General features: G+C 42.1%; 2 protein-coding genes and 1 pseudogene across 9 annotated transcripts in view; 2 read left to right on the forward strand and 1 right to left on the reverse strand.

The window, feature by feature from the left end:
- Positions 1–1956, forward strand: part of FBXO11 (F-box protein 11) — a 101815-nt gene extending 99859 nt beyond the window's left edge. For 2 of the 4 annotated variants that reach the window (XM_059659906.1, XM_059659905.1), the window contains 2 exons: positions 406–504; positions 619–1956. In XM_059659906.1, coding sequence (XP_059515889.1) covers positions 406–504; positions 619–748 — 229 coding nt within the window. In that variant the 3' untranslated portion in view covers positions 749–1956. Of the gene's footprint in view, positions 1–405 lie in introns of all 4 variants that reach the window. The other 2 variants (XM_059659904.1, XM_059659907.1) reach the window with 1 other exon arrangement.
- MSH6 (mutS homolog 6) lies at positions 1646–21269 on the reverse strand. Of its 5 annotated transcripts, none has more exons than XM_059659899.1 (10): positions 20923–21268; positions 14956–15155; positions 11441–11607; positions 6241–8785; positions 4587–4855; positions 3325–3442; positions 3004–3093; positions 2519–2673; positions 2218–2417; positions 1646–2095 (listed from the first exon to the last, which is right to left on the reverse strand). In XM_059659899.1, the coding sequence occupies exons 1-10, from the start codon at positions 21165–21167 to the stop codon at positions 2014–2016; spliced, it is 4071 nt and encodes a 1356-aa protein (XP_059515882.1). In that variant the 5' UTR covers positions 21168–21268; the 3' UTR covers positions 1646–2013. The 5 variants fall into 5 exon arrangements, with proteins under 5 accessions (XP_059515882.1, XP_059515886.1, XP_059515883.1 ...); XM_059659903.1 differs by having other exon boundaries at positions 20934–21109; XM_059659900.1 differs by lacking the exon at positions 3004–3093 and having other exon boundaries at positions 20923–21269.
- LOC132214006 (U6 spliceosomal RNA) lies at positions 3871–3964 on the forward strand (annotated as a pseudogene).
- Positions 21270–23170: the final 1901 nt, after the last annotated feature.

Consider the following 23170-nt stretch of genomic DNA (forward strand, 5'->3'; position numbering starts at 1 on the left):
CCCCCCCCCACCCTTACATGTGTGAGTAAAGACAGAGTAAATTGGGTATTTACCAGTGGAAAAACAATATAACTTAATTGTCCACATTGAGTTCTATGATCAATCTATTAGAGGATCCTGTTTGAGACCATAAATATCAGAAAAGCACAAGTTATTTAAGTGTCGAGTGGGTGTTAATTCCTCTCCCGAAAATAATTCAGTAGTGCTTAATAGGCAAGTTTCAATGGCCTTTCTATAATTGTTTTCCTCAGAAGACAGAACAGACAATCCATTTAATCCACTTTAGTCTCTACAGAATTGTAGGCTAGAGCCACAAAAATGTTTAGTCCTCTTTTGTAAGCCAAAGCTCATAGGGTAATATATATAAACAAAATATAGTTATTTTAACATGTTTTTACTTTTTAGATGTCACACTTGTAACACCACAGATCGAAATGCCATATGTGTGAACTGCATTAAGAAGTGCCATCAGGGACATGATGTAGAATTTATTAGACATGATAGGTATGTAGCATACTTGCCTGTTTTATCACCCAATTATACCCCCCTCCCCCTTCTTGCCTATTCTATTACCCAATTATCCCCCTTCCTAATTTTTGGGTTTTCATTTTGCTTTAGGTTTTTCTGTGACTGTGGTGCTGGAACACTGTCTAATCCTTGTACATTAGCTGGTGAGCCTACACATGATACAGATACACTATATGACTCTGCTCCACCTATAGAATCTAATACATTGCAGCACAACTGAATTCCTTCCCTAAAGAAAAAGTTCTGCCATTCTAACATCATAACTTAAAACATTTTTGGAAGAAGATTTAGTATTTGCCCATGCTACAGGAAGAGACTGTATTAAAAATGGATACATGAGGTCAGTTGACACTATGAAGCTCAAGCTACCAAAAAGAAAGTGGCAATATATTGACTCAGGATCTCAAAGCTGGGTGTTTTAGCATTACTGTGTAAAGACATTTGAAGGGACAGAAGTGAAAAAAAAAAAAAAAAGCTGCAATTTTGTACAGATACCAACTTCTGAAAAAAAAGCTGGTGTTTTTACAACTAGCATTGAATGCAGTCCAATTTGCAGTAGTACTCTCATCAATAGACAAGCAGCTTTGTTGCTGCCTTTATGGACATGGGTACCAATTGCTTTTTGTAATATGGTAAAAAATGTGAGCTAGCACTTCTGCGTTACTTTTGATTTTTTTTAACATGTATTCAGATTGAGAAAAATATGATTTTAATGCTTTAATCTCATGTAGTTTGTTTTTTAATTTCAAGCAAAATCTTATTGTACTTGAATGTGCCCTGTTTTGTTAGCACACCTAGACTTGCTGTAACTGTACTCATGTCCCAGTATGTACGTTCTTTCTATGAAAGAGAAAACACTAATCTTAAATTATATCCAGCAATGTTTCTGGTATCCTTTAAGAAAAGTTAAGACTATTATTTCCTTCCCTTCCCTGTGCAGCATTCAAAATCACCCTTAGAAAAGTGAGTGTTTTAATGAGACTTCCTAGGAAGGGATGCACTGTAAAACAAAAGTATTCTTGTAACTCAGTTTTGTGAAAGGTAAAAACTACTATGTTTTAAAGTACACTTTAGAAAGTCTCTTCAAAACAGTCCTGTATTTGAACTCTGTTCATAGTTTTTGTTTTTTTTTTGAACAGTTTAGACAAACTGCTGGAAATTAAAACAATTTCCTGCATTAAGCTGAGACAAGTATATATACAGCCCTATACAGTTTCATAGCTTCCCTCCCCCATTTATGTGTATTGGTGACAGTGGGTATAAACAGCCTGAAAGTGTATGCATGTACCATAACATCTAGACTTAATATATTGTGAAGTATTCAATAACCATTATGTAGAAGGTAGGTAAGAATTAAAAGGGTTTAATTTCCTAGAAAGAAAATGGAAAAATGGTCATTTTTAAAAAATAAAGTTTATTAGATCATAATGTTGTCTGAATTTACCACCTTTGTCAAAAAAGCCAACTCAAAGCTTCTGTTGTAGTCTATAATTCCTCAATCAAAGTCAGCAACTTATGGACAGCTTCAGCATCTAGAGTCGACCTTTCACTAGCCAGGCAAACTTCCCTTAAAATTAAAAAAAGGGGGGGGAGGGTTTAGTTCACATTTTCCACACTGCATCAATCCATCCCTCTTTATTGTTTTAATAAGGTAAGCTGCGTGGCAAAATTATATCCAATTATAATTACCGAAATAATCTTAGTGAATGAGTCGTCTTCTCAAATTCTCTTGCTTTTCTATGTCCCTTTTGAATAACCTCCTCTGGAAGATTAGCAAGCCTTGCTGCATTGAAGCCATAGCTTTTAGGACAAGCTCCCTTAATGAATTTATAAAGGAAGGTAATAGTCTCTTGACTGGGATCTTCACATTCATTTTCTACCATGCATGCCTAAAAATGAGAAATATTACATTCACATGCTAGCAATGGAAGTATCCAATTTGATTCTCTCAGAAACCTAATCAACTTCTGAAAAAGCAGTTTGCACATACCATGTGTCCTAAGCGCACTGCAACGTTTTGAGAATAATCTTCAACTAATGAATGATAGTGGGTAGAAAACAATGTACGACACTTTATATTCTCAGCAAGTTCTTTAACAACTGCACTTGCTATTGCTGTTCCATCAAATGTTGCAGTACCTCTTCCTGTGAAAGTAAAATAAGCATAAATTACAAAGTAATGCAAAAAAAAAAAAATCACGATACATCAATTAAAAGTTTTCTGTATTTAGGCCAAATAGGTCTCTTAGCCCTTGGAGTGGCACTGCTCAAGTATCACAGATCTTCAGAAACTTCCTGTTAGTCTCATTATCCCCGTATTATCACAACTAAATTTGAATAGGATTAAGAAACTTAATAATCAGACTTTTCACATTATCTCCAGTTGTGGGTCTAAGGTACAAAGTGAGTCCGTTAATACTGTTTTTAAAAATTTGTTTTAAAGATAGCCTTCAGATGGAAATTTTAATGTCTTACCTAATTCATCCACCAGCACCAGAGAATGTGCTGTTGCATGTGTAAGTATACTGGCAGTTTCACTCAATTCAACAAAAAATGTACTTTCACCTTGGGGGGGGGAAACAAATGGGTGATCATTTTGAGAATCCTACTGCAACAGTAAATTCATCTTTTAAATTCATATTACTCGAATGTATCGTGAGCTGTCCAGTTAAATTTCAAGAAATTACTTAAAAGTAATTTACTATTTGAATAGCCTGAAAGCATTCTGCTTCACATAACACCAGAAAAATAATCAAATAACAACAAGCCTTACACAGAAAAATAAAAAAACCTCACCTGACATTATTCTGTCTGAGGCACCAAGTCTAGTAAACACTCGATCAATTGGTGTAAGCCTACACACTTCAGCAGGTACGTAACAACCCATCTGGGCAATTACAACTAATAGGCCAGCCTGTGAATGAGGGAGGAAAAGATATTTTATAACTGGTTTAAAGAATATCATAAGATAAATAGACATACAGAGAAATATATCTCTATTGATACACAAAAGACAGCCAAGCTAAGCAATCTTTCCTAAGAAACATCATGTAGGAAGAGTCAAACACTATAAAAAAAGAAAAATTTTCAAAATCCTAAGTAGGAAAAGTGAGGCTTAGAAGGCAAAAAATGGCTTAGGGGCCTGACTGACTTTAAAATCTCAGAGCTTGTATATTAACCCACAACACTAGTTGATTCTCAACTCTGGCTGTACGATCTTTAAACTACCAATGCCTAGAACCAATTCCAAACCAAATGAATTCATTTCAGAGGATGGAATCCTCCCTGTACATTTTTGTTCTACTCTGTAAGTGATTTGATTTTTTTTAATTAAAAATAAAAGTGCTTTGGCAACAGATACTAAAGTTGAAACAAGAGATTAGCATGGTCCTTATACAAGGATGACATGCAAATTAATGAAGTTGTTCACTTTTTTTAAGGTTGAAAACCACTATACTACACTGTATGTCTCTCTAGTTAGCAAATCTGGTGAACGTAGTATAATATAGTACAGGAGAGCAGGAGGGTCAGCAAACATTTCTGTCAAGGGCTCAATGTCTTTGTCACACACTCATTTTTTCTACAACCTATTAAAAATGTAAATTATCACATAGGCCAATCCCTGGTGGGAAGACAAAAATATATTTGTCTTCCCTAAAAGCAGTTCCCAACAGTTACTAGGTCACAAATTTTATTTGGTTTTCTGTCTAAGTCTATCATGGTTCTTTTTTAAGAATTCCTATAAATTAGTCTAATTGAAGGGCTTGCCTGAAACGTTTGCATAATTTTCATTCATTATATGCATCTATTAATTCAAATCAAAAATCTTATAAAGAAACCATGACCTAAAATCTTCCTTGCCTTTTTAATGTATTCTTCCCTTAACATCAGGCAGATAGATATCTGGTTCATGAGAAAAAGACAATTCTCAATTTTATATAGCACAATGAGTTTCCCTTTAAGTCACTGATTGAGTCCTATGTAATTCATGTGGTAAATACATTCATTCTTAAACTGTTATAAATAACTTTCTGTAGCAAAACCTGAAGTCAGTTTACCTGTCTCATGAGTGTAGACTTGCCTCCCATGTTAGGTCCAGTAACAAGCACACAAGAAGCTTTGCCATTTTCTTCCTCTTTCTCCTCACAGCCTATTAGAATGTCATTAGGAATAAAGTCATCTCCAAAAAAAGTCTTCGTAATGCAGGGATGACGGGACCCTTTAAGGTCTAAGAAGACAGGAGTGTCTTCTTTTGGTAATAGAACTACTGGACGACACATAGGACCATCACCCCCTCGACTATAGTTAGCCAGGCACAATAAGACATCTGTTAAAAGAAAGAGTCAGAGTGAGGCTCATCACTTTTGAGGTTTCTTGATCATCAAAACCCAACTTCTATAAAATGTCTTCCAAAAATGCTTTTTCAGTGGGGGTGCTATGTTCTACTTCCTTCCAGTTTAGACAAACAGTAGTGACATCATTATCAGTAACAGCACAATACCATGCTTTCATTAACTGTTCCTGAGTGTTAATCTGTTATAGTATGTGGCTTCATATGGACTTTATAATTCTGAAGCTAAATTATCACTTTTGGGGAGAAACAACATTCTGACATAGGTACAATTGTAAGAAGAAAATTCACCAATTTTGAACACCGGTACTGAGGGAGGATTTTTCTTTTAGTTGATTTGAGAGAGGAAGGGAGGAGAGAAAGAGAAACATTAATAGGTTGCCTCACACCCATGATCCTTCAGTGCACAGGACAACACTGCAACCAGCTGAACCACACACGCCAGGGAAAGGAAGGATTTTAATATACCCACCAAACTGTTTGAAACTGTATTGGCTTAAGGAAAAAATGTGGCACACACAATACATAAATATACTATTTCTGACAGTTGGGTTCAGATCACAATTATGCTACAAATTTAAGTAAACTGGTAGCTATATTTTTTATACACACAAAAAACACCCCTAAACAGTAGGACTCCAAATAAGTTGGCCATGAAATACAAAGAAAAATTTATGAAGCTATTATAAAATTACAAATACATAAATTAGGGCTCTTAGCCCAAATTGTCACTTTCCTACAATTTCTAAGAAAAAGGAAAGATTAAAATCTTTTGAAAAGGCATGTCAAGATTCACTGAAAAACAGAAAATGCAAGTCATGAAAAAAATTAAGTGATGCGTTAAGGGATAGTTTTAAATTAATGCAACAAAAAATAGATTAAAAACGGTATTCATGAAATCCGATGTAAATTGTCTCAAACCTGGCCAGTGGGGCTCAAGGGTTAGCGCATTATCCCATGCACCAGAATGGCCTGGGTTCAATTCCGTCAGGGCATGTATGGAAGCCAACCAATCAATGTGTCTCCCTCTCAAATCTGTTTTTCTTCCTCCCTCCCTTTCATTGTCTCTCAAAACCAGTGGAAAAATATCCTCAGATGAAGGTTAACACACAAAATCTTTTTAAGGCTGGAGGCCAGAAGGCTACTAATAGGTTTCCAGTGAACAACTTACATGACTATGGCCAACCTACTCATTTTGCCTAGTGAATAGGCAAGTATATTTTATACTTGTCAAAAGTATACATAACCTTGTTTTAGGGATATGCATCAATGGGGACTCTCCAATGGACTTAAATTTTAATGCACAACTGGAACACAGAACTTTACTAACCAGAGCCTTAGAAGCTTGTTGAAAATCTTACCCAACACTGCGATGCATTCTACAGCAGCCTGCCAATTCTTGTAATTTTTATCAAAGTTATAGAATAGTCGTCGCATGCAGTCCTTCAATGATACGTCTCTCCGTTCTTCCGCATTTATCAAATTAGCCAACTTCTTCTCAATAGTTTTGGTCCAGTATCGTTTACAGCCCTTCTTGGTGGATTTCAACTCATATTCTTCTGGCAAATTACGGGTGGTGAAATTCTCTGGAATTTCCAACTGGTAACGGTTCCTACCAATTCCCCAATAGACTATGGTTCTACAGCCAATTCGACTGCGCTGTTTCTCCAAGTATTCCAAGAGGCTCTGCTCATTTTCTTTTATGTCAGCAAGAGCTTGGTCATAATCAGAGTCAAATCCTACTTTGGGAGTAATCACTCCAGTCTTTCTAGCCTTTTCATGGTCAAAGGCTGTATCCCATCGGTTCAGTTCTACAGTTAAATCAGGAAAATGACCTTCAGGATTTTTTGTCCGCAGAGTAATGACCTGCTTAAGAATTTTAGACTTAAAGTCATCAATGACTTCTTCCATAATCCCTATAATTTTACATATTACTTTGAATCCTTCCAGAGCAGAAAGGAAATCAATAATCTTTTTTTTACTGTATGTAGTTTCTTCATACATTATAGCCCTGCTATCTGGGTGGTTCTGGCTCTTCAACGGAGACCCAACATTATGAATTTTACTCAATAGCCTCTCAAGGTCTGGAAGCTTCTTTAAAAGATCTACAACCTCAGTGATTTTGTCAGGCACAAACATTAGGTCTTCGATAGCATCTAAACGATCATTGATAGCAAAAGGGTTACACAGTGGGGCACACAGCCACTGCTTTAGGAGCCGCTTACCAAAAGGAGTATGGCAAGTATCAATCTTCTCTAGTAGGGTACCTTCAGTAGAACCGTTTGTTCCATTCAGAAAAATCTCCAAGTTGTTTAATGTCACAGAATCTAGCACCATTCGTTGATTGACTTTAGAAAAAACAGCATCAGGTCTTTTAACACTGACCATGTCAGAATCCAAGGGAATATATTCTTCAAAATTAGCCATTGATAAAAGCTCCTGATCGATAAGGCATTTTTTGAGGTAGAAGACACAACCACCTAGAGCAGAGAGGGCCAATTCACTCTTCTCTCCTGGTGTCAACCCAAGAGAATCAGACTCTGAAGTCATACCTTTAAGCACATGGGGTAATACCACCCCACTGTCCTCATTTAACTTTTCTTTAAAATATTCTTCTTCAAGAAGAGTTCTCAAAGTTTTGGCTGCATCCCAAAACTGGGAGCCTGGTATCAGACCTTCCTGAAGAGAAGAGGATAATGAACCCTTCAGGATCATCTTGGTTTCTGTTGAGAGATTTCCTCTCTCAAACAATACTTGTACTGGAGGATAATGTGCCACAAGAGTCCTAAACCTTGAGCAATGGCGATCATCTGAAAACTGACCTATGAAAAACTTTCCCAGTGAGGCATCAACAAAGCATACACCATATACTCGAGTGTGGCCAGAAGTATCTTCCTCTTTTTCTTTAAGGCTAAGAAGATACTTACTGTAGTTCTCAGAGGGGTCACCTTCCAGCACACTGTACGTCTGTGTACCCTTAGTAATGATCCTACAAATCTCCCTCCTCACCACTCTATCATGCTTAGATATATGTGCCATCTTTCGGCATCTTGCCTCCATCATTTCTGGGGTCTCAGTCTGTTCCACCCGTGCTACTTTATAACCCTTCTGAACCAGAGAATCTGAGTATCGGCCAAATGCAATTTCAGGGAAACCAGAATGGGCCCAGTTGCCTTTCATGAATACCAGCCCTAGTTCACTGACTCCAGTAAGAGCATCCATGTGGTACAGCTCATAAAACTTCCCCACCTTATAAAATATAACAAGATCAAAGTTCTGAGACTTAATCTGCCACCACTTCTTCATCCCAGGAGTACAGGAATTAAGGAAATCCTCAGGCACATAGAGTGTAGATGCATCAAAATCTGGATGATCGGGTCGCCTCCTGTGCACATCTCTTCTCTTTTCCTCCTTGAGCCATTCTAAAGTTTCATGATACCAGACAGCTGGGCGACTATTATCATCACATCTTCCACTAATGTGGGCTAGGGATTCAGAATTTTGAGGGGCAGAGAAAGCACACAGAGTACTCCTGGTTTCTGAGGAAATGCCAGTTGCTCGTTTACTGACGGGGGGCATTTCCTTCCTTGAACTTTTCCTTTTAAGAGAGCCGTTTCCAGTCACCATTCTCTTCCGCTTTGGAGCAACTTTGGCAAAGCTATGCAGGCCTTCACTGTCACTATCCCCCACTCCACTGCTTATTTCATCACTGCTTCCTTCCTCCTTAGCATCTGGCTTGAATTCCACATCAGAGCCACCGTTGTCACTCTCAGAGTCTGATATGACTCTCCGTTTTTTAATTTGGCGGCTACTTCGCCTAGATCCTTGCACCTTAGGCCGCACTTCCTCTTCACTCTCAATTTCATTATCTTCTTCATTCTTATCTGATGGATAAGTTGCACCTACCTGGCAGGCAAGGAAAGAGCATGTAAAAACAAAAATTGGAAAAGTACAGTACTGCTGTGAAAACTTGTGGCAAAGCTGGGTGCCAATGAACTGCATCCAGCACCGCCAGTGGGGGGGGGGGGGGGGGGCAGTGAAGGATTAAAGAAAACAGACACGAGAATATAGTTGGGGCCAGGTGGACCACTGCGCCTGGATGAGGAAACAGTGACACAGCCTATTAGCCAAGTCTTTAATTGTGCTGGGAGGGCTTTGCCCTCCAAGCTGGGACTTATATGTGGCTTTGCCACAAGAGGACCATGCCCTCTCATCAGTCTGAGGCTTGAACCTGTCCAAATGCTGTGGCCGCTCTCCACAAAAACTAACCTTCAAAAATGATAAACAATTCTCTTTAAGGAATATCGATTTGTTTCACCTAACATTAAAACAAGTATCACACTACAAGATTAAGCAATTCTGTCATGACAGTTCTACCCTATACAATAGTGATGAAACATGACCATATATATCACAAATGCCCATAAATGATGTATTCATTAGTCACAGCTGTAGAAATAAAATCTTTAAGTCTCCCTCTGTTTATCTTCCAGGGTTTCCTCTTCAACAGATAAACATTAAGATGTTTATTGTTTTATATACTTTTTTTTTTCAATCCACACCAAAGGGTATGTTCACAGAGAGTAAGGGGGAGAGAAACATTTAGCAATTTGCCTCCCTTACACACCCCGACCGGGAATCAAACCTACAACCTAGCCGGCCGGTGTTGCTCAGTGATTGACCATCAACCTATGAACCAGGTCACGGTTCAATACCCAGTCAGGGCACATGCCCAGGTAGTGGACTCAATCCCAAGTAGGGGGTGTGCAGGAGACAGACAGCCAATTAATGATTCTCATCATTGTTGCTTCTCTCTCTCTCCCTCTCTGTTCCTCTGTGAAATTAATAAAAATATATTTAAAAAAGAAAAAAAAAACCCACCACCTACGTATGTACCAACTGAGAATTAAACTCACAACCTTTTGATGTACAGGACTGCCGGGAGCCGGTCCATCCTTGCTGTTTCAAGGGACCTGGCATATATGGCATACTGTTCTTAATATGTTTGCTCACCTTCTTGGCACTGTGTTTTAACCAAGGTCACCTCTCCGAAAAAGGTTGTTTCCCCAGGTAGGGATTTTCCCCTGAAGTTAGGGAGGGAATAAAACCCCTCAACTAAGTGCCAGGCGGGTAATTAATCACTTTAACCACGAACAATCATGCTTAAACTACATAATCTTTTCTCCCTGGAATGGAGATAAGAAACGCCCTAACCTTTGTAATAGAGATTGATAGGATTGAATCAACTGGTATAAATACAGTTGTAACAAGACAGAAACACTCAGAGCTTAGAACAGAATTCAGAAGACAGAACCTACGCGGAACCTGGAGATGGAGGAGCTTCGCTGGAGAGAACATGGCAAGGGATCCTGGACTGAACCTGACTGCAGAGGTTGGCAAGAGAGCCTGGCTAGAACCTGGTGACTGAACCTGGCTGGAGAACCTAACAAGACAACATGGACACAGAACCTGGCTGGAGATCCTAAGCAGAACCTCTCTGGAGATCGAGACCAGAACTTGGCTGGAGATCCAGAGCAGAACCTCTCTAGAGATCCTGACCAGACCCTGACAAGAGAACCCGGCTATGATGATCAACTGAACTCAGCCTCCGTGTCATTTAGTCTTCGCCGACTCCGTCCACGCCTTTGGGGACCCCTGGACCTGCTGGGGCAGGACCCCGGCACAGGACGACACTCCAACCAACTGGGCCTCTTTATATATTTAGTATAATAAAGCAGTAAGTAATCTATACTAATTCTAGGCCCCTTGATCTTCCACAAACCAACAGTATCTTCTTAGGCAAAGCACATCTACTTGTGGATCTCTATCACATGCATAAGGCTATGTGATCTCTGTAGTTACTATCCATCCAGTTCTAAACCTGATTAATGTTATGACCCCCTGGTCTCAACCTCAAAATTAAAATTAAAAGCTTTTCTTTCATTTCTCTTAAAATACTCATTATGTTAACTCACATATTCCCTCATCTATAAAACAGAATAAAACAAAAAGCTTACAGATGCATCTCTTTTAAACAAATACCTCATTAATTTACTAAATTAGAAAATGTTTTAAATGGACAAGTTATTTGTTTTAAATGAACAAATTACTTGTTCATTTTCTTAACTGGATTTAATTCCATCAAATAATGACCATTAACATTTGAAACCAAGGTTGTACTTCAAGGTTACTCAACCTCTATCCTTATTAATCCAAAATACAACAAAAAGTATTAGAGCATGTAAATGATTTAATGAATTTCCTAAGCTTGCTATCGGACAACATGACCAATTTTATCACTACCTCCTTACCAGCCCTAGCTCTCTACTTATTGCCACCTCTTGTAGCATGTGTCTTCCAGAGGCTTGAGGACACTAATATAATGGGGTGCTGGGCTGCAGAGACTATGTAATCTAACTTACCCTACAATCCAGGGAAGCACAGATGTATGTGTGCATGAGTACTAAAGTACATGCAAATGTAAAGCAAGAGAATGTCACTTTAATATGCCACCCCTTTCCATCATTCTCCTAGCAGAAATAACTGTTTGCAATGTCTCACCTCCATTTCTTCCTCCTCTGGTTCTGAGGGCTCATCACACACTGCCAATTCAAGCCTCTTAATCTTATCTTTAGTCAAGGCTTCATCTGCACGTTGCATTGCTCTGAGTATTTCAGGCTTTGCACTGTAAAAATGACCTCCTTTCTGGGCTTCCTTTGATTTTGAACCTAAAAATATATATGTATAAATAAGAATTGTTGGCTAGATAGTTGGTTCAACCTACAACACCTGCCCAAATGAAAAATAACAACAATCAAGTATAACTTTTACTATACCATTATTTTTATTAATATAGCTAGATCTTTATTGAGATAACAAGGAAGTTATCTTCAGGGTAAAACTACCAATGAAACTGCAATTACCTATTTTACTTTCTTGCACTTGTATCACCCAGGACCACGTAGTCTCTTCTAATGACCTGGGACTATAGCCTAAACAAACAGGTAAGGTATACCTCTTCAAGTGAGGCATGAGATGTAAAGGGATTTGTTTTGAGACCCTTTTAAAAAAAAATTACTTCAGGAACGCAAAGACTACTCACACTGTCTGTTAAATGAAGCTATGATATTAAAAATAAGTTTACCCGGCCTGGCCAGCTTGGCTCTGGTTGAGCGTCGACCTATGAACCAGCAGGTCACGGTTCAATTTCCAATCAGGGCACATGCCCGGGTTGCAAGCTTGGTCCCCAGTGTGGGGGCATGCAGGAGGCAGCCTATAAGTGATTCTCGTCATTGATATTTCCATCTCTCCCTCTCCCTTCCTCTCTGAAATCAATAAAAACTTTTCTTTTTAAAGCTGTAATATTCACTGAGCAAAAAGGTTAAATGCAATCTAATTCATTTGGAAAGAGGCTCTGAACTTTCCCCAAAGTTGTATTCACCCCTCACCTATCTAAATTCATTTGCCAAAGCTGTGTTTAGAATCTCAAAATTACTCCTGGAAAAAGACCTCATTCAACATAGGGTCCAACTCACTCATTTTATGAGTAAACAGTATCAGAAATAAATTACTTTGGCCCTGGCCACTGTGGCTCAGTTGGTTGGAGCGTCTCCCATACACCAAAAGATGGCAGGCTTGATTCCAAGTCAGGGCACATACCCAGGTTTTAGGTTCGATCCTTTGTTGGGGTGCATATGGAGGCAACTGATTGATGTTTCTCTCTGACACTAATGTTTCTTTCTCTCTCCCTTCCTTTCTCTAAAAGTCAATTTTAAAAAATGTTTAAGAAATTACTTTGGTTGACCGAGATGGTACAGCAAATTAGTGGAACAGACTAAATTTCCTGCTTTAGCTCACTGGGAAGAAGTCAGAGAAAAGAAGGACTTGAAGACAGGATCAGGGGGTGAGCCTCAAGTCAAGCTGCCGCTGCCCACTGCTCCTCTGGCTACGAGTCTCACGGGGACCTTTAGAAATAAAAAGTTCATGCCTGGGAAGGGCCACAGGTGTGCTCTTGTATGAGTCCACATTGATTCTTTGTCCTGAAGGCTTTTTATCCTTTTTTTTTCCTGCAGGCAAGAATCTTAGGGAAGAGCTTCAGTAGACTATTCATCAGCTTTCCAGATGCATTTTTAATATGCTAATGCATCAAAATGAGTATATTGGGGTGTTTTGGATAATTGTGTGTCCTGTTTTACTTATATCTTAGGTCTCTCTGGCTTTAATGGGGATCTTGTTCCCCAACTTCATCTGTCCTTGGGTTTAGCTGACACAAATGGCCTTGAGTCTTTGTTTTCTATTTTCCCAGGCCAGGGTGACTTAAGCTATGTATTTTCTGGTTAGGAAGGAGGGTACAAACCAACCATATGCTCTTAAGTGTCCTTGGTTAGGGAAGGTATGGTCTTGCAATTAACAAGCTGCCCAAATTGTTGGGCCTTACTTAATCTTCTTGCCTCTTCTGATTCCAAAACAATGAGTTCAAAAATGTCCTAGGCTGGCCCCAGCCAGTATGATTCAGCTGGTTGGAGTATCATTCTGTACACCAAAGGTGGGTTCGATTCCCAGTTGGGATGCATACCCAGGTTGCCGGTTCAAGCCCCACTTGGGGCATGGGCAAGGCAACTGATCAATGTCTCTCTCATATCGATGTTTCTCTGTCTCTCTCTCCCTCTCTAAAAAAAAGTCCTAGCTTGGAAATTCTGAGGATAAAGACTTGTTCATGCTTGAGTGTATAGTCACTGTGTTATGCAATCCTACTATGCATGCGCTATATAATTCAAGAGATTTAACAGGGTGCACACAACTAACCCAAGTGAAGCTACACACTTGTAGTCTGCTGGTATCTGTGAAATATGGCTGGACCTGAGAAGAGAAAGTTCAAGTTCCAGAAGTTTGATATGAGAGTGAACTCAGATGTGCTCACTGGTGAAGACTTTTTTCTAACCCTTTTTTTTTTTTAAATTGAGACAAAAAGAGGAAGGGAAGGGGGGGGGAGAAGTGGGGAAGGGGAAGAGGAAGAGGAAGAGAGAGAGAGAGAGAGAGAGAGAGAGACAGACATTGATTTGTTGTTCCACATATACATGCATTCCTTGGTTATTTCTTGTATGTGCCCTGACCGGGGATCAAACCAGCAACTTTGGTGTATCAGGACCATGGTCTAATCAACTGAGCTACCCGGCCAGGGCATAAGTGAGGATTCTGAAGGCCAGGTAAGCATACATCTCCATTTGTCCTAGAGAATGCCGTTCATCAATATCAAGGGTGGGCAAACTTTTTGACTCGAGGGCCACAATGGGTTCTTAAACTGGACCGGAGGGCCGGAACAAAAGCATGGATGGAGTGTTTGTGTGAACTAATATAAATTGAAAGTAAACATCATTACATAAAAGGGTACGGTCTTTTTTTTTTTTTTTTTTTTTTAGTTTTATTCATTTCAAATGGGCGGATCCGGCCCGTGGGCCGTAGTTTGCCCACGGCTGATCTATATGCTATGTATCCTGATTGCATTGCCTTTCTTTTTCATCCTTTAAGATGAGCATACTGTTTAATTTACTCTTTTCATGTCTGAATTTGATATTTTGGTCCAAATCATAAGATCCAATTATGATATCATCTTTCCTTTAAGGGCATGATATGCCCAGCCAGTGTGGCTCAGTGGTTGAGTGTTGACCTATGAACCAGAAGGCCACAGTTCTATCCCCAGTCAGGGCAGTAGGGGGCATGCAGGAAGCAGCCCATCAATAATTCTCATCATTGATGTCTCTCTCCCTCTCTGAAATCAATAAAAATATATTTAAAAGGAGGGGAGGGGGAATGATATTGCTATAAGTCACTTAAAGGACACAAATATTCCACTCCACACACCAACTAGTTGAAGAGCAGATGCATCTTAATCCTTTTCCCATACTAAAACCTTTGCCCCACCACTCTTACAATTCATTGAAATAAAATACACTTAACTTCACTGTACGCGAGATGCTGACACTTCACATGTATGGGCTCTGTCATTTTCATACCTACACACACACACACACAAACACACACACATACACTCTCACTTTTCAAAGTGACTCTCTTACCTGTATATGGCTTCAATAGCCTTCTGCTAACCCATCCCCTTGTTGGGCTGTCATCAAAAAACTGTACATGAACTCGGGCAGACTTCCCTTTCTCACGGATGAATGTTCCATCAAAAGGGTGGTTGTAAACCAAGCAAGGCCACCAGGGATAACCCTCCATCTTGGCCCAAACCAAATCACCTGGTGAGAAGTCACAAGAACTGTTGCCAAAAGGAAATACATAACTTGGTTAATATTTGGTTAAGTTTCATTAAAGGGAATTACCTATGAATAAACAATTCTAAGGAAGGTATTGCTAAAACTCCTCTGAAGTCTTCTGGCATTAACATTCAAGCATAGAAATTCTAGACTTAATGATTTTTCAAAATCAAATTTTCAAGTTATTTTTTTAAACAATAAGCAAATATCACTTGCTTAAACAATAAGCAAATACATAAGACATAAGCCAAACACAAGTATAATGAATTCTGGTATTAAGATGAGAAACTTGCCGAAACCAATTTGGCTCAGTGGATAGAGCGTCGGCTTGCGGACTGAAGGGTCCCGGGTTCGATTCCAGTCAGGGGCATGTACATAGGTTGTGGGCACATCCCCAGTAGATGTGCAGGAGGCAGCTGATCGATGTTTCTCTCTCATCGATGTTTCTAGCTCTCTATCTCTCTCCCTTCCTCTCTGTAAAAAATCAAAAAAATATATTAAAAAAAAAAAAAAAGATGAGAAACTTTCTTAGACTCTTTGGTAGAATGTTGATGGCAAGAAAAAGGTATAGATTCAATGTACATATTGTTCTCCAAATTACAAATCATACCTATAGTCCAATATGGTATATGTCAGGAAGTGGCCACCGTATTTATTAATAAAATACCAAACATGCCCACTATGTAATTTGCTAATTATATTAACTATTACCTTATTAGACTTTGCTTGTGCTCTTTAGTTAAGCTCCTTTATATTCCAAACACTACAACAGCTACCTAGCACACTACTGCCCACCTGCTATTAAAAATCTAGTTTTATGGGGAAAAAGTCAACAGATAAGTGCCCAAAATATAGAATGCAGATGCCTACAGAAGCAAAATAGATTCAATCTTCACAAAAACTGATTTATCCCTGAAAACTTCCTGCGAAAGGGAGAAGAGTAAGGGGAGAGAAGAATGTAGCTAACAGACTACAGAAGAGCCCCTCAGTGATGTAGAGGCCACAAAGCTGGTAAACCCTGCTCAAATACTAAACCCTGCCTAACGGTTTTCACTGAATAACTACTAGAATAAGCACATTACAAACAATATTTTAGACATTTTATTTTTTATTTTTTTAACATTTTAGACATTTTAGAAAGTGATCATTAGTCAATTGAGGCCACCTTATTCAGACCCAATCATGAAATTAATGTGTTCCTTTCTTCAAAATATGTAGGCAAAGAAACCAGAGCATAACTTCAGCTAGTACTTGTCTCAAAGGCCTTTATGAATACATATAGTCTTTTCTCAATTTATAGAAATCTATAGCTACCTATAGTTTATAAATATTGCCACCAAGCTAACCACATGGGTCATCTTCAAACAGGAAGCTCTGTCTGTACAATTCAAAGTTCTTATCATAGCTTCTTCCTTACTAACATATCTATTAATTAACAAGAGACAAAGACCCTTATCACTGTGCATCACTGTAAGGAATGGTTTGTTTACAAGCCTCCCCACAGTCAAGCAGGATTTCCCTTAACTTAGGCAGAAAGCCACTTAACCATAAAGCCTATCACCCTAGTATCAGAAAACCACAAGCTGCCCTGGCCACGTAGCTCAGTTGGTTAAAGCATCATCCCAATACACCAAGGTTCTGGGTTGCATGCCCAGTCAGAACACATACTACAATCAATCAATGATTGCATAAATAAGCAGAACAACAAATCAGTGTTTTCCCCCTCTCTCTATAATCAATATTTAAAGAACCATTTTTTTAAAAAATCTAGTATCAAATTCCCATCTTTCTTAAGTACTGTGGAAATGGTCTCCATAGTAGGAGGTCAAGTGTAAATAATGCTATGCTTTTACATTGTTTATGCTTTTAAAGGTCTCCTGACGTCCTTCCTAACATTTGAGGTCAGGCCTCAAAAAGCAAATCGGCTCCCTCTCCCTCTCTTCTCACTTTCCCTTGCCCCTCTCCGTGCCCCCAGGTGTGTTACCTTGCCTTTCTCCAAGTTCCAAGGGCCCTTCTTCTGCCTATGCAGCCCAGCTGGCTCACTTCTACTATCTCTCTAACTTTCTAAATAAACTTTCCTATAATTTTAAGAAAAAATAGCATATGCTCCCTACACAATACACACAGCACAACCATACAATAAATGTGTCTGTTTAACATGGACGCAGGAAGAATCTATTCATGTTCAAGTAAATTGTCTGTTAATAAGGATGCATATGTAGAGAAGGAAAAAGTATTTGTCCCTTCTACCCTTCTGAATTCTTGGCTGAAACCTTCTGTAATAAAAGATTAACAAAAGAAAGGTAAACAAAAGACTATTAACATGCAGACCGCCTGTATTCATGGGAGATACTAAGGAAAACTCAGTAACTCCCAGGGGCAGCCCAAGTCACCACCTTAAATATCACCTGCAGTTAAAGACAAAAGAAAGATTGTGAGGCAGTTAATTAAGGAAAGTTACCAGGAAAAGAACAGTTAACAAGGGTAAGGTTGTTATGCAGATTTAAGCCGGTGCCTTCTCCAGTAACAGCTTCTTGTAATTTAGTTATCCTTCTTACTGGTACACAGAGGGAAATATCCTTACAAATGGAGATTGCCTTTATAAATGTAAATTTCCTGTACAGATGAGTAACTTCTAGCTTCTCTTATGTCTATTTCTCAAAAATAATCAGATCAAAATAATTTTTATGCTAAAGACGCATATTCTGAGGAGGCACATCCTGCTACTCTTCACATAACTATATAAACTTTCGAAAGAGTTGCTTAAATGAGGGCAACACTATAATTACACTTGGACTATGGAAAAAGCTGTAGAACATCAAAAACTTAAGACATTTCAAATTAACTACTCAGAACCACTGATCAACTCTCCGATCTTGGAGTTCTTTGATGGAGGAAAAGGGACCACATGCTAACCTCAGGGAAGGCCTGTGTGGCAGCCTTGCAAACTCAAGAGATCTCAAGTAACCACAAAGGATGGTCTGAAATTAAAATTTTTTAACTTAAAGCAGTTTATGGTGGATAGCCATGTCCTAGGCCAGTATCTTCCCTGATAAAAGGTCAGTAGCTTAACTGAGTCGTCTATTGTGGGGTGTTTGTTTTTTTCATCTACAATAACGTATCTTTGGAATGTCAAAGTAATTTTTTTTTTCCAGACCAATCAAAGCACAGGCACCGCTCTGCACACACCACAAATCCCCATTGTTATTGAGTTAAATGTTTGTGTGTTTTTTAATATGTTTATTGATTTTAGAGAGAAAGGCAGGGAGAGGGAGAGATAGAAACATCAATGAGAAAACCATGATCATCGATTGGCTGCCTTTTGCACATTCCCTGCCTGGGATGGAGCCCAAAATCTATTGGGAATCTAACCAACGACCTCCTTACATGGTCCACGCTCAACCACTGAGCCACACCGGCCAGGCTTGAGTTAATTGTTGACTGTTAACTATTCTATACCCACCTATGTAAAAGAAGTCGGTGTCTGTCATTTTGCTTTTTACCCAATCCCAGAGGTTTCCCCACTTTGCTTTCTCCCATCTCCCTAATTTTTCACCAATGGATTTCATGTAACCCACATGCTTTTCTTAATTGCAATGTATAAAATAAGGTGCAAAATTGTCCTTCTCTGGAGCATTATCTCAATCAGTTGAGATTTTGCTTCCTGGCAATTGTGGATAGTTTGGCTCAAATAAACTCACAAAAATTATCTACAGGTTTGAATATTTGTTGACACTTTATATCCCCTGAACCTCTGTTTCTTCACTTTCAAATAGCTACCATTACACTTTAGGCCTAAAACACCTGGGATACAGTAAATGTGAGCTTTTCAAAATATCACCCTCTACTCTGACAAAAGGGCAGCCAAACCCTGGAATAGCACTGAACTGCCCAGAAAACAGGACACTTCCAGGCAGGCTTCCCCACAATCCCGTTGGTATATGGCTACCCAGGGCCAGATCAAGTATTTACGGACTCACTCAACTCCAAAAAAATTACGGTATCCCATCCTCCCATGGAACCGTCAACAAATAATGCACTATTTTATAAAATTATATTTTCTTCAACTCGACACATACATCCCATGTATCAAAACAGATTCTCGGGTGGGTGGAGGTGGAGGAGGTAGTACAGGAGAGATAAATAGTGATGGGGGAAAAATTAAATTAATAAAAATTAGCCCGGCCAGTGTGGTCCAGTGGTTGAGCATCGACCTATGAACCAGGAGTTCACAGTTCAATTCCCAGTCAGGGCACACGTCCGGGGTTGTGGGCTCAATCCGGGGGCGGGCAGAAGGCAGCCTATCAATGATTCTCTCACATCATTGATGTTTCTATCTCTCCCTTTCCCTCCCTCTCTGAAATCAATTTTAAAAAAATCTTTAAAAAAAGATTCTCGCCGAAACCGGTTTGGCTCAGTGGATAGAGCGTCGGCCTGTGGACTGAAGGGTCCCAGGTTCGATTCCGGTCAAGGGCATGTACCTTGGTTGCGGGCACATCCCCAAGTGGGAGATGTGCAGGAGGCGGCTGATCGATGTTTCTCTCTCATCGATGTTTCTAACCCTCTATCCCTCTCCCTTCCTCTCTGTAAAAAAAAAATCAATAGAATATATTAAAAAATCTAAAAAAAAAAAAAAAAAAAGGTTCTCACCCTCGCCTGTGTTATTCAGTGGTCACACATCTGCCTGCGCACCCAAAGGTCAAGGGTTTGATTCCCGGTCTCAGGCAGGTGGGTACCTGGGTTGCAGATTCGCTCCCGCCCTGGTTAGGGTGCATGCAGGAGGCAACCAGCCAGCGTGTCTCTCATTCTCACACTGATGTTTCTCTCCCTCCCTTTCACTCTCTCTGTAAAACAATTACAAAATATCCTCAGGTGAGGATTAAAAATATTCTTCTCATTAACAGATTCCCAATTTCTCACTTGTTTTGGTGTACACGCCACCTACCTAGGGGATAACGCAGGCGGATCCCAGCACTTTCTGCTCCCCCAACCCCGTCCCGTCCCTACACCTCGCAGTCCTCGCGGGGACCAATCAGGCCCCGGTTGTGCGGAGTGACACACCCCCGGCGCGCTCGGCTGGAGGGCCGCCCGACGCCGAACTCCCGCACCACACACACACTCAACCACCAGGCCGCGAGCCCATCGCCCCCAGAGCGTCTTGGCGTCGGAGCCTCCTATCCAAACGTCAGGCTGAGTGCCCCGAAGGTCTACTGGAGCCCCACTCACTGTCCCAGCTTTGAAGGGGAAGCCTCCTCCCGGCCCCCACTCGCTGGACGCCGCGCCGCACACCCTGCAGAATGCTCGTTCCCCCTCCCGCAGGCACTCCTTTGCCCCCGTCACGCCTCCCTGGCCCCGGGCGGGCACCACCCCCTGCCTCGTACGGGGTATGCACCCCGAAAAGGAGCATGCAGAGCCCCTCCCTCTCTCCGACTCACCCCCGGTGTTCCCATCTCTCCATTCTCCCCGCATCCCGAGCAGCTAGCCATGCCTCTCCTCCACCCAGACCCCCAACCTCTTCCTTCCAACTCGGCGCGTCTCCCCTCCCCCGCCTTCCTCCTGCAGCCCATTTCCTCCGACCTTGTTTACCATCTATACCCCCAAGGCTACAAACTCAGCCCCGACAGACTTTCGAGCCCAGCGTGCAGCCCCACCTCCTCCGAGTCCAGGGTCTGGCCGCACTCTGCCCAGGCCCCCAGAGCGAGCCTCCCTTCCCTGAGCGCCGTGGTCTCGCCGCCGCCCCCACCTTCGGCCCCACCCCCACCCCGCTACCTGGAGGAAACCGCAGGAGTTGTCGACCTCCGCAGCCCTCCGTTGAGGTTCCTCGCCTCGGACGGCGACGCGGAGCGCCCAGGCCCGACCTCGCTCCGGGCCACCTCCTCGCTGGGGGAAGGGGAGGCCCCGGCGGCAGCGGCGGCGCCGCCTTCACCTGAGGCCTTGACCGAGGCCTTGCCGGCATTACTCAGCCCCGCGGGAGACTTGGGGAAGAAGCTGTACAGCGTGCTCTGTCGCGACATGGCGACAGACGGCGAGGCCCAACTGCTCTCGTCGGAGCGAGCGACCAGAGGGACCGCATCCACCGCGCGGCGCCTGCTGGCGGGAAATCTGGGGGGGAGGCGCGCGCTGCGCTGGAGGAACTCGGGCCTCGGCAGCCAATCGGCGGGCGCCTCGCTGTGCGCGGGCGGCGTCACGGTGACGCGCCGGCCTCGCCCCCTCCAGGCGACGTGGGGAGGGGCGGGGCCGGCGCGCTGCGCTGTGCGCCGTTACCCATGTGTCCCCCCCAACCCCCACCCCCTGACCCCCGACCCCATCCCCGCTCCAGCCCCCGAGGTGGGAACGGCCTTGAGCCTGGCGCGCAGACGCGGGGGGCTGGTCTGGACTGGAACACCTCGCCGTTAGCAGGGCTACGGGTCGCGAAAAGCCTTTCCTCTCCGCCAGGGGAGCGATGGTCGTGGGGGCTGCGGGCTGCGGGCTGCGGGCTGGAGGCTGGCGGCTGGCGGCTGGCGGCTGGAGGCTGGAGGCTGGCTCGCGTGTGCCTAGTGTCCTCACCGCCTGAAGGCGAGAGTGGCTGAGGTCCTGGGCGCAAACCGAAGGGCCGCGGAAGAGACCCTTGCAGGGAAATGCCTTCCAACCAGCGCCGAATTGAAAAATCCTGCCCTTGGAACCGGAAAATAAGACTCAGACTTTGGTCAGCAGTAGGTCAAACCTGTTCACGTTATATTCTCAAAGCTTTGCACATAGTAGGCACTTGGTAAATATTTGTTAAATGAATCCCAAATAGCAGGTCCTTTACGTGTTTATGATAAAACCTGCCAGCTAGCTTTCTTCTGGGAACATAATCCTCTCAACCTAGGAGGTAAATACTATAGTACTTCAGGTCCACAGACCTTTATCGGAACCTTTTGGGCCATGTGTGTCTCAGACGGCAAGATTTTTCTCAGGCTTTAGAAAAGTAACAGGGCGTGAATAAAAAGTTCCTAACCTCCAAATTCGAGAAAGAAATTAGAAGACTGGCAATCCCAAGTTGTAAGTTAATAACTATGGAACCCAGAATTCAGGGAAACCGCAATCAGCAACAGCTGTATTTTGATAAAAACCTATGTAAAGTCAGCTCTTTGCTTTGTTAGGGGAAGCTGTGTTCTGCCACACGTTATTTTGTTTGGTTGGTTGGTTTTTTTGCTAAGCAAATAATAAAATCAGGTTTGTTTCACATACATTTGAGAGGTACTCTCCCCTCCATGGATAGATATGTGACACCCCCAGAGAGATGGGGCAACACCCTGCAATCAAACCTTTCTGCTGATCCACACTAAGTGAGATAAATATTGTTAACAAAAATTAAACCGAGTAGTATGGTGATGGGGGAGAGAGGGGTGGGGAACGGGTGGAGGTGGAAAAGGGTATGGGAGGGATAAGTGGTGATGGAAAAAGTATATTAAAAATTCAACCCAGTAAATTTTAAAGATTTCATTTGCCTTATTGAATGACTAGTAGTCCGGTGCATGAAATCTGTGCACATTAAAAAGGGATTAATTAGAGGAAATATTTTAATATTGCTACTTGCCCTTTATAATAGAAGTGTCAGAGATGAAAGAAAATTAGTAAAATACACATGAAAATCTTCCTCCTGTCAGAGTCTGGGGCATGCTGCAGGACCCAGAGTCAAGTCCCCTCCCACCTGCGTGTACCTTGAAATCATGCGAGACCCAGACCCAACTGGCCCCACCCTATTGGGCGAGATCCAGACCCGGCCGGCCCCACCCTTGTCAAGCCCCGTCGGGCAGGGGGCGCAGCCTCAGGTCCCCTGTCAAGCCCCGCAGGGTGGGGGGCGCAGCCTCAGGTCCCCCGGCGCCGGGACAAGGGGCGCGGCCTGAGATCTCCTGTCAAGCCCCACTGGGCAGGGGGCACAACCTCAGGTCCCCCCGGGCGGGGGGAGCAGCCTGAGGTCCCCTGGCCCAGCACTGGGGCGGGGGGCGCACCTTGAGGTCCCCTGTCAAGCCCTGTCGGACAGGGGGTGTGG

This window comes from Myotis daubentonii, chromosome 12 (genome assembly GCF_963259705.1).
Source record: "Myotis daubentonii chromosome 12, mMyoDau2.1, whole genome shotgun sequence".
Taxonomy (NCBI): Eukaryota; Metazoa; Chordata; class Mammalia; order Chiroptera; family Vespertilionidae; genus Myotis; species Myotis daubentonii.